General features: G+C 42.8%; 1 protein-coding gene across 3 annotated transcripts in view; it reads left to right on the top strand.

Moving 5' to 3' along the window:
- The window catches only part of LOC124143176 (gastrula zinc finger protein XlCGF53.1-like), a 49327-nt gene extending 40789 nt beyond the window's left edge, over positions 1-8538 (top strand). For all 3 annotated transcript variants that reach the window (XM_046512033.2, XM_046512034.2, XM_046512032.2), the window contains exon 3: positions 377-8538. In XM_046512033.2, the coding sequence (XP_046367989.1) occupies positions 377-1158 (782 nt within the window). In that variant the 3' untranslated portion in view covers positions 1159-8538. The remainder of the gene's footprint in view (positions 1-376) is intronic.
- The last annotated feature ends 3723 nt before the right edge of the window (positions 8539-12261 follow it).

Here is a 12261-nt window from a genome sequence, read left to right on the forward strand (position 1 = left end):
CCTTAGCTGTGCTGGATCTGCTTACCACTTATTCAAACCAGTTATGATGCTTATAGGTTTTGCTATGTGATAAGTGTCTAGGACCTCGCTTTCTATCTCTTTGTTTAAAGTGATGTGGAGAAGGGCTTGCTCAGTCTCACACACTCGTTACTTTTAGTTGGAGTGATTATATCTTCATGAAAGACGAATCATCCAAAATCCTGCTTCAGTTTGCTTTCATTTTTAGCCTGTCACTCTGTTTTACATAAGTATGAAACCTGTCTGTTTTAACTGTGTATTACCTGTCAATTTTACCTGAGTGGTACCTGTCTTTTTTTACTGCATTTTTTGACTCTCTGTTTCACCTATGTATTTATCTGCCTGTTTCTGTCCCCAGGTGAACGACCCTACATCTGCGGAGCCTGTGGAGTTCAGTACAGTCAGAGTCACAGCCTCAAGAGTCACATCATCAACAAGCACGATGGCATCATGTCCTACTACATCAAGGAGAAGCGAACTCGCTCGCCTCGTGGCATGGGCTACATGGCCACCCAAGTCCTCCCCGAGTCCCCCATGTTCAAGATGCCCACTCCTCCGATCATGTCTCCTCACATGAACCAACAAGCCAACATAGATCTCGCTGCCAAAACCATGGAAATAGCCAAGAACGCTATAGAGAACATGGTGTCTCAGCCGCTTCCCATTAACAAGTCTAGTCCACATATCTCAGTCAATGGCCATGCTTCACCGCACTATGCCGACCTGCCACACAACCGTAGCCCCGGCTCGCTGCCGCACACTCCAGCCAATGGCCACATGTCCCACAGTCAACACCCCTCGACCCCAGCGTTCCCGACCAGCACCCCCTCGCAGATCAACAACATTTTGGAGGAGTCCTGCGGAGCCATCGACCTCAGCAAGAAGACGAGCTTGAAGGAACACATGTTCAACTCAATCCACGACAAATACAACCGCTTCCACGATAAGGCCACTTGCAGCAACTGCATGCACGGCGCCAAACTGCGAATGCTGCGTCTGAATGTCGTACGCATGTTGAGCATCCTGGTCCCGAATTTGAATTTTGAGGAGAAGGGAATCAGTGCAGACAGCGACTCTGTGGACGAATTGCTGCAGGATGTCATCGAGAGCAACACCCACGAGGAGGATATGGCTGAGTAGTTCTAGGCTCGGAGATATGGATGGAGGGTATGGATCTTCAAGTCCAGAAACTGTACTCGATCTGCAATGACCTGATAGACTTGCTGATGGTTGCGACACTCTCTGATCCCCAGATTGGTATGGAGCTACCGTTCAAGGTCAAGCATTAGCAGTCTCTTGTTCCTTTCTGACTCGTCACGTAGACAATCCTGAGCTGGTGACATGCTTGTTGGACACTAAGGGTTTAAAGGACATATCTTGGTATTTTTGGACTTTCGCTGAAGATCAAATCAAGTGCTGAATATTTTACTGAAAACTGTCTCCAAAGAGCGCATTGGTTTTGATGTGCTTTGACCTTGGTGCATGAACTTCTCCTATTGGAGAGAGTGCAATACCACGTCGGTTATCACGCCACAATCCATCAGACGTAGCTACCAAACAGTCAAGTCTCATCACTCGCTGAAGACGCTGTTTGCCTCAGCGACCCACATATCCAACAGCCATATCTCAAACGTGTAATAATCTCAGTATATATCTCATTGTGTCATCTCTCTATATATATATATATTATATATATATTGTGTGTGTTTGGTTTTGAACACACATTCTCGTCACAAGACTTGGACCAAGATTGAGTATTTTGATAGTGCCAGAGTATTAGAGATATTTTGGACATTAACATATCCATTCCTTTGTTTCTTGGCTTTTAGGCCGACCAAGGTTTGTCAAACTACTTGTTGCCATGACAACTGTTATTCACCAATCCAAATCATCATCATTGTTTACTTCATCCAACCAGAGCGAGGCATTCCTGTTTGTCATCCAATCAGAATTGAGAACCATACTAGATGCTTGAAGCATTCCATTTGACCTTGCACAAAACCAAAGTTGTAAATGATGGAACCCAAACTCCATTTATTCTATATATGAATCATGATGTATATTTCTAATTGTGGTAGGGGTGAGGCCAGCATTGTAACCTTCCCTCCTCCCCCTCTCCCCTCCCCCTCCCCCCAGTTGTGGATACTTTGTGCCCTTATACCCAGGAACTAACCCTGTGTACTTAATGGTTGTGAGATTAGCTTGGTAGGTGTCCATAGGTCAGTGTAGTCACCTCGTCCTGTCGTGGGTAGAACCAGTGGTAGAACTAGCCTTGTTGAAATGTTGAAGTGTCTCTCCTTGACCTTGATGAAACTTTCTGTCCTAAGCTGAAGCAATAACAGAGAGGTGCAGCTGATAAATCCCATTGCAAACTTAGAGAAAAATCTCTGTAAGATTTTCCTATTTAAACTGCTAGCAAAGTTAATTATATTTTTATAATCTGTGTTCGTGCCCCTGATCGGTCTTGTGTGTATATTTCTCCTATATGTCTTCCGTCTAGGAAAGGGGCCCTATCTGTGCTGAGGTTTCCATGGAGTTGACAACAGTTTATCGGTTACCTAGCAACCAGGGTTGTGAGAATCCCTCTGCCTTGAGGTATTACTGCCGAGAGCAGTCTAACTTGATCACTGATGATAATGATGATAATGAAATGTGCTTATTTTGAAATTTTGATATGTGGACATAGCTTTAAATAGACAGCGTCCTTTAAAGATTTCCTCCTAGTGTGGTGTAGTCTACTCGTCGTGTTCGTGAAATGGCCGACTATGCCAAAGGTCCTTGTTGACAGTTTGTCATACTTAGTGCTTCAAGAATTCATAGTATTATATTTTGATGACAACCCACCTATATATCCTAATCAAGTCACATGATGGTCACATGACTTCTATTATTGTTCATCATTCCCTTGTGCTAGTCGTAGTTGCACCTGCCCGACCCCCCACCCAAACAAGTTGTACATCACTGTCCTTTTGTTATTCTTTGTACTGTGTCACGGATATGTCCCAATGTTATTTGGTGGCCCAAATAGCGTACCGGTGCTTACTTCCCATTGGTCATCTGTTGTTGAGGGTATTACGGTTGGTCCCATGGAAATAATTCATGTCAGTATTTATTTCATTTTTTTTTTCATATAAGAGATATTAACAATCAAAAGTTCATTCTCATTTCTCCGATTCCATAGCTGATATAATATTTTACATCAAATCATTACATCCCGAATCAAAATCCAGTGAGGTTGTTATTCCGAGTTTTGGATGCTCCCCACACCACCCCTTATTAGGATGTATTCATTTCATTCCCATCATGCAGTGGAATCTCAGCTTCCTCGACAGGGTAACCTATCATTTCCAAAACAAAATTCAAACGTACGCCAAATCTGACATTTTGCTATGAGATACCTTTTCCGACTTGATACTCATTAAGTTTTAGTGAAAACCGTTCAGTTTTTTGTAATAATGTTAAATATTGCCAATATTTTATGATTCACTAAAGTCTTTTTGCATGTGTTTTTGATAATGTTTTCATTTTAACCTTTTACATCGTAAGAGCAAATCTACTTATGTGAAGTATATGTACTTAATGCATGAAGAATGTTCACTGTCATTCTTGTGTCTACCAACCACCGATTATTTTACATATCTACAATGTTACTTAATTCACACTTGCATTGACTGCTGATACAATACATGCCTTTTTTTCTGGCTACTTCTATGGTGACCAACCAGTGGCCATTTTCATATGTCATCACAGAGTTGTTATTTGTTTGACTTGTATATTCTGTCTTTTATTTGCAGATGTATTGAAGTTTTAGTCATATACCTTATGTTTTTGATCATGTCAGACTCAAGTTATAGACAATGTCACACTATGGCCAGGCCTGACACACAGGACCATTGCCATGTTTGTTGGTTGTTTTTTTGTCTACCAATTGAGGTTATTTTGTTTTTGTTTTGTGAGATACCCAGGTTAAAGAAACATAGTTGTATGATTACTGAGTAGTGCAATTTATTCCCACCAAAACCGGTTCATGTGTTCGTTAAAACAATCTAGTCTTTGTGTGGTCGCTGTCACCTTGGCAACCCACTCAATTCATCACTGCATCTCAGTGTCAGTCATTCTGATTAGTAAACAATTATCTCCCTTTGTAAGTCCAACCTATGTAGTTGTCCCCCTTTGTATACTTCATATTGAGAGTTGTTCCCCTTTGTATACTTCATATCGAGAGTTGTCCCCTTCAGTTCAGAAAGTATTCCGTGAATATGCCACACAGTATATGTTAAGATTTTACTTTATTGACTGTACTGTTGTAAGCATTAAATAGGAAGGCGCCATTTTGGTTCTTTGTGTCCCTCAAGCCATTTGAATTTCTGACCAAAAAAAACAAAAACACAATGAATGTTTTTATTTCGGCTTAAACTGAAAACACTGTGTGAAAAGAAAACAAGAATTAATTGTTCTGCTATTGTCAAATAAATTTAAATTAAGTTATTTTCTCTGTTTCTGACATGCTCTTCAGTCTAATATTCCAGTCCAGGTATTGTGGGAAACATTGAAATGTAAAATGGCTTCCTATTTGTAACCAAAGGGTTGACACCTGTTGTCTACTGTTCAGCTATAGTAGATGTCATATCATTATTGTCACACATTCCTAATTTCATTTCCTCAAAGACATGTTTATATTTTGACTTGAGTTCTCAATGTCCCATCAGAATGGTGTAATGTGTGTTTGTGAGTGTGTGTAGCATGTGTGTGATCCCACGCCTCTCTAGATCAAGTTTATTACTGTCTACAGTTCACGTATCAAATATGATTGTCGCACTCTCTGTGTCAAAGATATTTTGAAATGATGTAAATGTTGATTCCCACCAAAATTCGAATGCCTTAAATTGTTTCATTGTTTTGTTTCCTGAGATGAATATTAAAAAGATGGAACAAGTCAGGCCCTAGTCTTTGCATAGTCTGAACATCATCGGAAAGCTGCTCCGTCTGCCAGCGTGGCGTGACGGGGGGGGGGGGACAAAGATATTGTTTTCTGATGTCTCTTGTGAAAAGGTCCTTCAGCTAGCTTTGGTTGTGTCCATTCTGTCCATTCGAAATTGTGTGAAACTGACCATCTAATGGGAGACGAGACAGGCCAGTTTATGAGAAGTCGTTTCGGTGAAGCCGTTACCAGTTGAATTTGAAACACAAGGTTTGTGATAGGGGAATATGTCTGATGTCAGGGCGAGAGTTTCATGCTGCCCAAAGCTAGCAACAAGGCTAACGATTCGGTTATTTGGACCGATACCAAACAAGGGGTTCAGATTTGCAAAGCATAGGGTCTTTGTATGGCATTAAGACTAGGCTCAAAGTCTGTCTGAGAATTATACTTTAAGATTGTAACATTGTGGCTAAAAGCACTGTTTCTAATGTATGCAAATTATAACGCAATCTGTAAATGAATATTGATATTTTCTTCTGCAATATATTAAATATGTTATTATGAAGGCATGTATGTGTCCGGGTTTTGACACAAGGAGCTAAAATTGAGTCTGTTTTCATGTTATATACACCTGTCTCCCACATGTATTTTGTTGTTTTAATTCGTTGGAGGTTATTCTTTTGAATAATCTCAACATGTTCAAAGCAATACTGCTAATGATCTACTTTTTTGAGGTTGTTTTATTGTTCCATTATGACCCATCATTATGCATGTCACAAGATGCTGTTTATATTTCATGCAAATTTTCTAAACCTACTACAGCTGATGCTACTGACTGAAAACCATTTCCTTTTTATCACCTAGCCTGTTGAAATTAATCTATATTTTTAGACATTGTTGACAAAATGCTGTGGTTTGGAGCCGTAAGCAAATAGAATTACATCGGAGAATTTTTTTCATGTTTGACATGTACTATATTCTTGAGAACAACTTGTGTCGTAAATGGAACACCTGAGTTGATTTGAACTTCCGAAAAATGCCTAGAGTTCTTCCAAGTGCGTGTGATGTTGTTGACCCTTTGTCTAAACCCGGACGGTTGAGTCGACTGATTCTTCCAGGATTGGCGATGACAAGAAGTCTATTCCATGTCGTGCTGACGCCCTCGGACGCCGGACGCTGTTATATGGCAATAACCTGTATTTAGTATTAAGGTCTATTTTGGTAATAGATCCCTTTGTATAAGGCTTGTCCACTGCTGCGAATTAAATTTATTTTCTAAGGATACAACCTTTGATATTGAATCAATCATGTTTCCATTTATGTGTGCATTTAGACATTTATTTCCCTCCTGAATTATGGCATGGATGCCAAAAAACCAACTGTTTCCAAAGGTGCATTTATTGTCTTAGAATCTCAAATTCTATCGTCTTCTCTGTGTGTCTGTAGATGGGAGTTACCTCCCCTTAGTTGTGATTGGAGAAATTGTTGTGAGAGAATGCCATTGGTTCTCGTGTTGTGTGTGTCTAGTTTCTCTGTTCATACCAAGGCCACAAGTCTTCGGACATATTTTCTTATATGAAAATTGGTTGTTATAAATTTTCTTGGAAGACACAAGTCCTATATCAAGTGCTTGAAATCATATTTTACATGAGACCAAAAGTGCTTCGAAATTTTGTATTGTTATGGCAACTATAAGTTCTATAAGCTGCTGTGCTAACATTTGACCAATTACTAATAATGGTCAATTTATGCTTTCTTCAATTAATTTAATTATGGAAATCAAAAAGTCAATAAATTTTCAAAATGTTTATGTAAATTTTGTGAACTCTTCTTAAGTTTGGCCAAGTCAGGACTGATTCTAGAAAACTATTCAAGTGTTATGGATATTTGTTTAATCAGCAGCTTGAGTGCTGTTAATTTGTTGTCATGATGGTAGTATTTGTTCTGTTGCCCCGAGAAAACCACGAGAGGTTAATTTCTCTCATTGTCAGCGGCTGTCAGCATTGCTAATGTCAATCCAACCAATGACAACGCGAGAAACTGCCCAGTGTATATTTTGTCGAAATGTCTTCCTGCTAGGTGTAATGTGTTCCTTTGTATTTGATGGTGTGCAATTATGCTAGAGAAATGTACAAGTTAACACTGTATTTTTACCACCGTTCTGTTTTTATAGTAATGTGTATATAGTGAGGAGACTGTTAGTCTTTGTGTTACTGTAGCTAAAATGATTGAGTCTACATGCTTGTATTCCCACGATATTGCCTCGATTGTATCTACTTAATGATCGCGCACTTGTTTAGTCATGCCGCCATCTCCAGGGCAATACTTTTCGCCATGTGTTTTGGATGCGGCACCACTCCACTGTCTGTTTGTCTTCATAGATTTTGAGTTCCGATCAGTTCTACTGCCACTGCTGCTGCCGCTGCCGCTGCCGCGTTATTCTGTCTCGAGTATTTGGACAGGAAGCCAGTTCATTCCATATTGTCTCAAGTTATTTTAGAATTTATTTAGTTGTTTAGTTTCGAGATCCTTTGTTATAGGTCTTATTGTTTGTCACCTCTGGTGATGCCAACGTTGGTAGTCTGTCGTCATGGCAATGTTACACCTTTTCACGATGGAAATTGTTTGAGGTAATTAATCTGGACTTGAAATATGTCGCTTCAAAGTCTAAGATTAATATCAATTTTTTCAAAGTTAAATTTAAAATTCATATTGTTTTTGTAAATTTGTGAATAATTCATATTTGGTGAAAAATAAGTTGTATGATGTCATGACAATAGCTGCTTAATGTTTCATCGGCATGGTGATTTATGTGTTTTTTTACCGGTGTGTATTGAGTTATTCTATACTGAGTAGACTGTTCCAATGACACATACTGCCTCATTCCGCTCTCTCGCTCTCCATACGTCATTTAGAAGCTGTTGCAATCACAGGCAATCCATTTTACAAACAGATTATGCTGAAAACTAGCAATGCCACTTACTGCCGATCTCATCTATCTTTTGTTGTCCATTGCTGTTCAATAGCATTTATTTGAATGACCTTTAAGAGTATGTATATATGTATTATATACAGGTTTATTACGTTATGTTTGCTGCAACCATATTTTACTGTTTAACCCAAGGAGAGGGGAGAGAGGAATTAGAACTTTCAACTTGTCTGAAACTATTTGGCTTCTTGCTTAAAAATATCCCATTCTGAACCGAGGACCATCTGTGCTCTTTGGGGTGTTTGGGCAATGGGAGACAACTCCTGTTTGCCCGAGGCTGACCGAGGTTAATGAGAAAATGGAATGATATGCGTCGTGTCTCCTTGTGACAGTCTATTCAGATGTGGCCATGTTTAGTCCTACCTCACGAGGAACTGATTTTACTGAGTTAGTTAATTTGTTAAGGCTGTTTTTATTCTGTTCGAGGACCCCAACAGTGGATGTGTACATATCAGATTTGAAGACTTGGCAAACAAGCCATTTTTTTTTTGGGCTTCTAGTGGATGCTTGGTCTTGTCTTGTTATGTAGATGTTCGTACAACCAGTTGTCAGTTGTGAAGCCATCTATGTGTAGATGATAGTTCAAAATAAAGAGTACATCTGAAAACTACTTCCACTATTGTTGTACTTGAGAACTAGATTCAAAGGAAACCATCGAGGAAAAGCTGTTGCCATGGACGACGCTCACTTGGTGGGAAGTGGTCCCACGGCGAAGGTCCTGGGTTTGAGGAAAACTTAGATTCGAGGATCTGTATGTTGTTTACATCAGCTGTTGTCATGGACGACGCTCACTTGGTGGGAAGTGGTCCCACGGTGAAGGTCCTGGGTTTGAGGACAACTTAGATTTGAGGATCTGAATGTTGTTTACATCAGCTGTTGTCATGGACGACACCCACTTGGTGGGAAGTGGTCCCACGGCGAAGGTCCTGGGTTTGAGGACAACTTAGATTCGAGGATCTGCTGATTGTTTACATCAGCTGTTGTCATGGATGACGCCCACTTGGTGGAGTGAGTAGTGGTTGCACGGAGACAGTCCTGGGTTTGATTCCCTTGCCTTGGGAAGATGACCGCATGTATAAGGCACATTGATGGTGTCCCTGCCATACTTCTGCCTCATTGTTACATTAAACCTCAAAGCAAAAGCCCGCCTGGGTTCGATTTCCCACGTTTACAAAGTGTGAAACCCTTTCTTGGTGTTCCCTGCCATGATTTTGCTGGAATATTGCTAAAAGTGGCGTAAAATCATATTCACTCACTCATCGTAAGGTGCCTTGCATAACTTGGCTCACAGATCAACTATCCAAAGGTCACAAATGGTTATAAAATAAAATGATTGGTTCACTCCAACTCCATTAATGAAATCACTCACCTCTGTGTCAAGCTCACTCATCTCGGAGTCCAGCTCACTCACTCACTCACCCCAGCTCACTCACATCAGTGTCCAGCTCACTCACCTCAGTGTCCAGCTCACTCACTCACATCAGTGTCCAACTCACTTACTCACTCACTCACATCAGTGTCCAGCTCACTCACTCACATCAGTGTCCAACTCACTCACTCACTCACATCAGTGTCCAACTCACTCACTCACTCACTCACTCACATCAGTGTCCAGCTCACTCACTCACTCACATCAGTGTCCAACTCACTCACTCACTCACATCAGTGTCCAACTCACTCACTCACATCAGTGTCCAACTCACTCACTCACTCACATCAGTGTCCAACTCACTCACTCACATCAGTGTCCAACTCACTCACATCAGTGTCCAACTCACTCACTCACATCAGTGTCCAGCTCACTCACTCACTCACTCACATCAGTGTCCAACTCACTCACATCAGTGTCCAACTCACTCACTCACATCAGTGTCCAGCTCACTCACTCACTCACATCAGTGTCCAACTCACTCACTCACTCACTCACTCACATCAGTTTCCAGCTCACTCACTCACTCACATCAGTGTCCAACTCACTCACTCACTCACTCACATCAGTGTCCAGCTCACTCACTCACATCAGTGTCCAACTCACTCACATCAGTGTCCAACTCACTCACTCACATCAGTGTCCAGCTCACTCACTCACTCACATCAGTGTCCAACTCACTCACTCACTCACTCACATCAGTGTCCAACTCACTCACATCAGTGTCCAGCTCACTCACTCACATCAGTGTCCATCTCACTCACTCACATCAGTGTCCAGCTCACTCACTCACATCAGTGTCCAACTCACTCACTCACCTCAGTGTCCAGCTCACTCACTCACATCAGTGTCCAGCTCAATCACTTACTCACATCAGTGTCCAACTCACATCAGTGTCCAACTCACTTACTCACTCACATCAGTGTCCAACTCACTCACTCACATCAGTGTCCAGCTCACTCACATCAGTGTCCAGCTCACTCACCTCAGTGTCCAGCTCACTCACTCACTCACCTCAGTGTCAAGCTCACTCACTCACTCACTCACCTCAGTGTCCAGCTCACTCACTCACTCACCTCGGTGTCCAGCTCACTCACTCACTCACCTCAGTGTCCAGCTCACTCACTCACTCACTCACATCAGTGTCCAGCTCACTCACTCACCTCAGTGTCCAGCTCACTCACTCACGCACTCACATCAGTGTCCAGCTCACTCACATCAGTGTCCAGCTCACTCACCTCAGTGTCCAGCTCACTCACTCACTCACTCACCTCAGTGTCCAGCTCACTCACTCACTCACCTCAGTGTCCAGCTCACTCACTCACCTCAGTGTCCAGCTCACTCACTCACTCACTCACCTCAGTGTCCAGCTCACTCACTCACTCACTCACCTCAGTGTTCAGCTCACTCACATCAGTGTCCAGCTCACTCACTCACCTCAGTGTCCAGCTCACTCACTCACCTCAGTGTCCAGCTCACTCACATCAGTGTCCAGCTCACTCACTCACCTCAGTATCCAGCTCACTCACTCACTCACTCACCTCAGTGTCCAGCTCACTCACTCACCTCAGTGTCCAGCTCACTCACTCACTCACTCACCTCAGTGTCCAGCTCACTCACTCACCTCAGTGTCCAGCTCACTCACTCACTCACTCACATCAGTGTCCAGCTCACTCACCTCAGTGTGCAGCTCACTTATTCACCTCAGTGTCCAGCTCACTCACTCACTCACATCAGTGTCCAACTCACTCACTCACTCACCTCAGTGTCCAGCTCACTCACCTCAGTGTCCAGCTCACTTATTCACCTCAGTGTCCAGCTCACTTATTCACTCACCCCAGCTCACTCACCTCAGTGTCCAGCTCACTCACTCACCTCAGTGTCCAGCTCACTCACTCACCTCAGTGTCCAACTCACTCACTCACATCAGTGTCCAGCTCACTCACTCACTCACTCACATCAGTGTCCAACTCACTCACATCAGTGTCCAACTCACTCACTCACATCAGTGTCCAGCTCACTCACTCACTCACATCAGTGTCCAACTCACTCACTCACTCACTCACTCACATCAGTTTCCAGCTCACTCACTCACTCACATCAGTGTCCAACTCACTCACTCACTCACTCACATCAGTGTCCAGCTCACTCACTCACATCAGTGTCCAACTCACTCACATCAGTGTCCAACTCACTCACTCACATCAGTGTCCAGCTCACTCACTCACTCACATCAGTGTCCAACTCACTCACTCACTCACTCACATCAGTGTCCAACTCACTCACATCAGTGTCCAGCTCACTCACTCACATCAGTGTCCATCTCACTCACTCACATCAGTGTCCAGCTCACTCACTCACATCAGTGTCCAACTCACTCACTCACCTCAGTGTCCAGCTCACTCACTCACATCAGTGTCCAGCTCAATCACTTACTCACATCAGTGTCCAACTCACATCAGTGTCCAACTCACTTACTCACTCACATCAGTGTCCAACTCACTCACTCACATCAGTGTCCAGCTCACTCACATCAGTGTCCAGCTCACTCACCTCAGTGTCCAGCTCACTCACTCACTCACCTCAGTGTCAAGCTCACTCACTCACTCACTCACCTCAGTGTCCAGCTCACTCACTCACTCACCTCGGTGTCCAGCTCACTCACTCACTCACCTCAGTGTCCAGCTCACTCACTCACTCACTCACATCAGTGTCCAGCTCACTCACTCACCTCAGTGTCCAGCTCACTCACTCACGCACTCACATCAGTGTCCAGCTCACTCACATCAGTGTCCAGCTCACTCACCTCAGTGTCCAGCTCACTCACTCACTCACTCACCTCAGTGTCCAGCTCACTCACTCACTCACTCACCTCAGTGTCCAGCTCACTCACTCACCTCAGTG

This window comes from Haliotis rufescens, unplaced genomic scaffold (assembly GCF_023055435.1).
Source record: "Haliotis rufescens isolate VD_foot unplaced genomic scaffold, xgHalRufe1.0.p SCAF_6, whole genome shotgun sequence".
NCBI classification, from domain to species: Eukaryota; Metazoa; Mollusca; class Gastropoda; order Lepetellida; family Haliotidae; genus Haliotis; species Haliotis rufescens.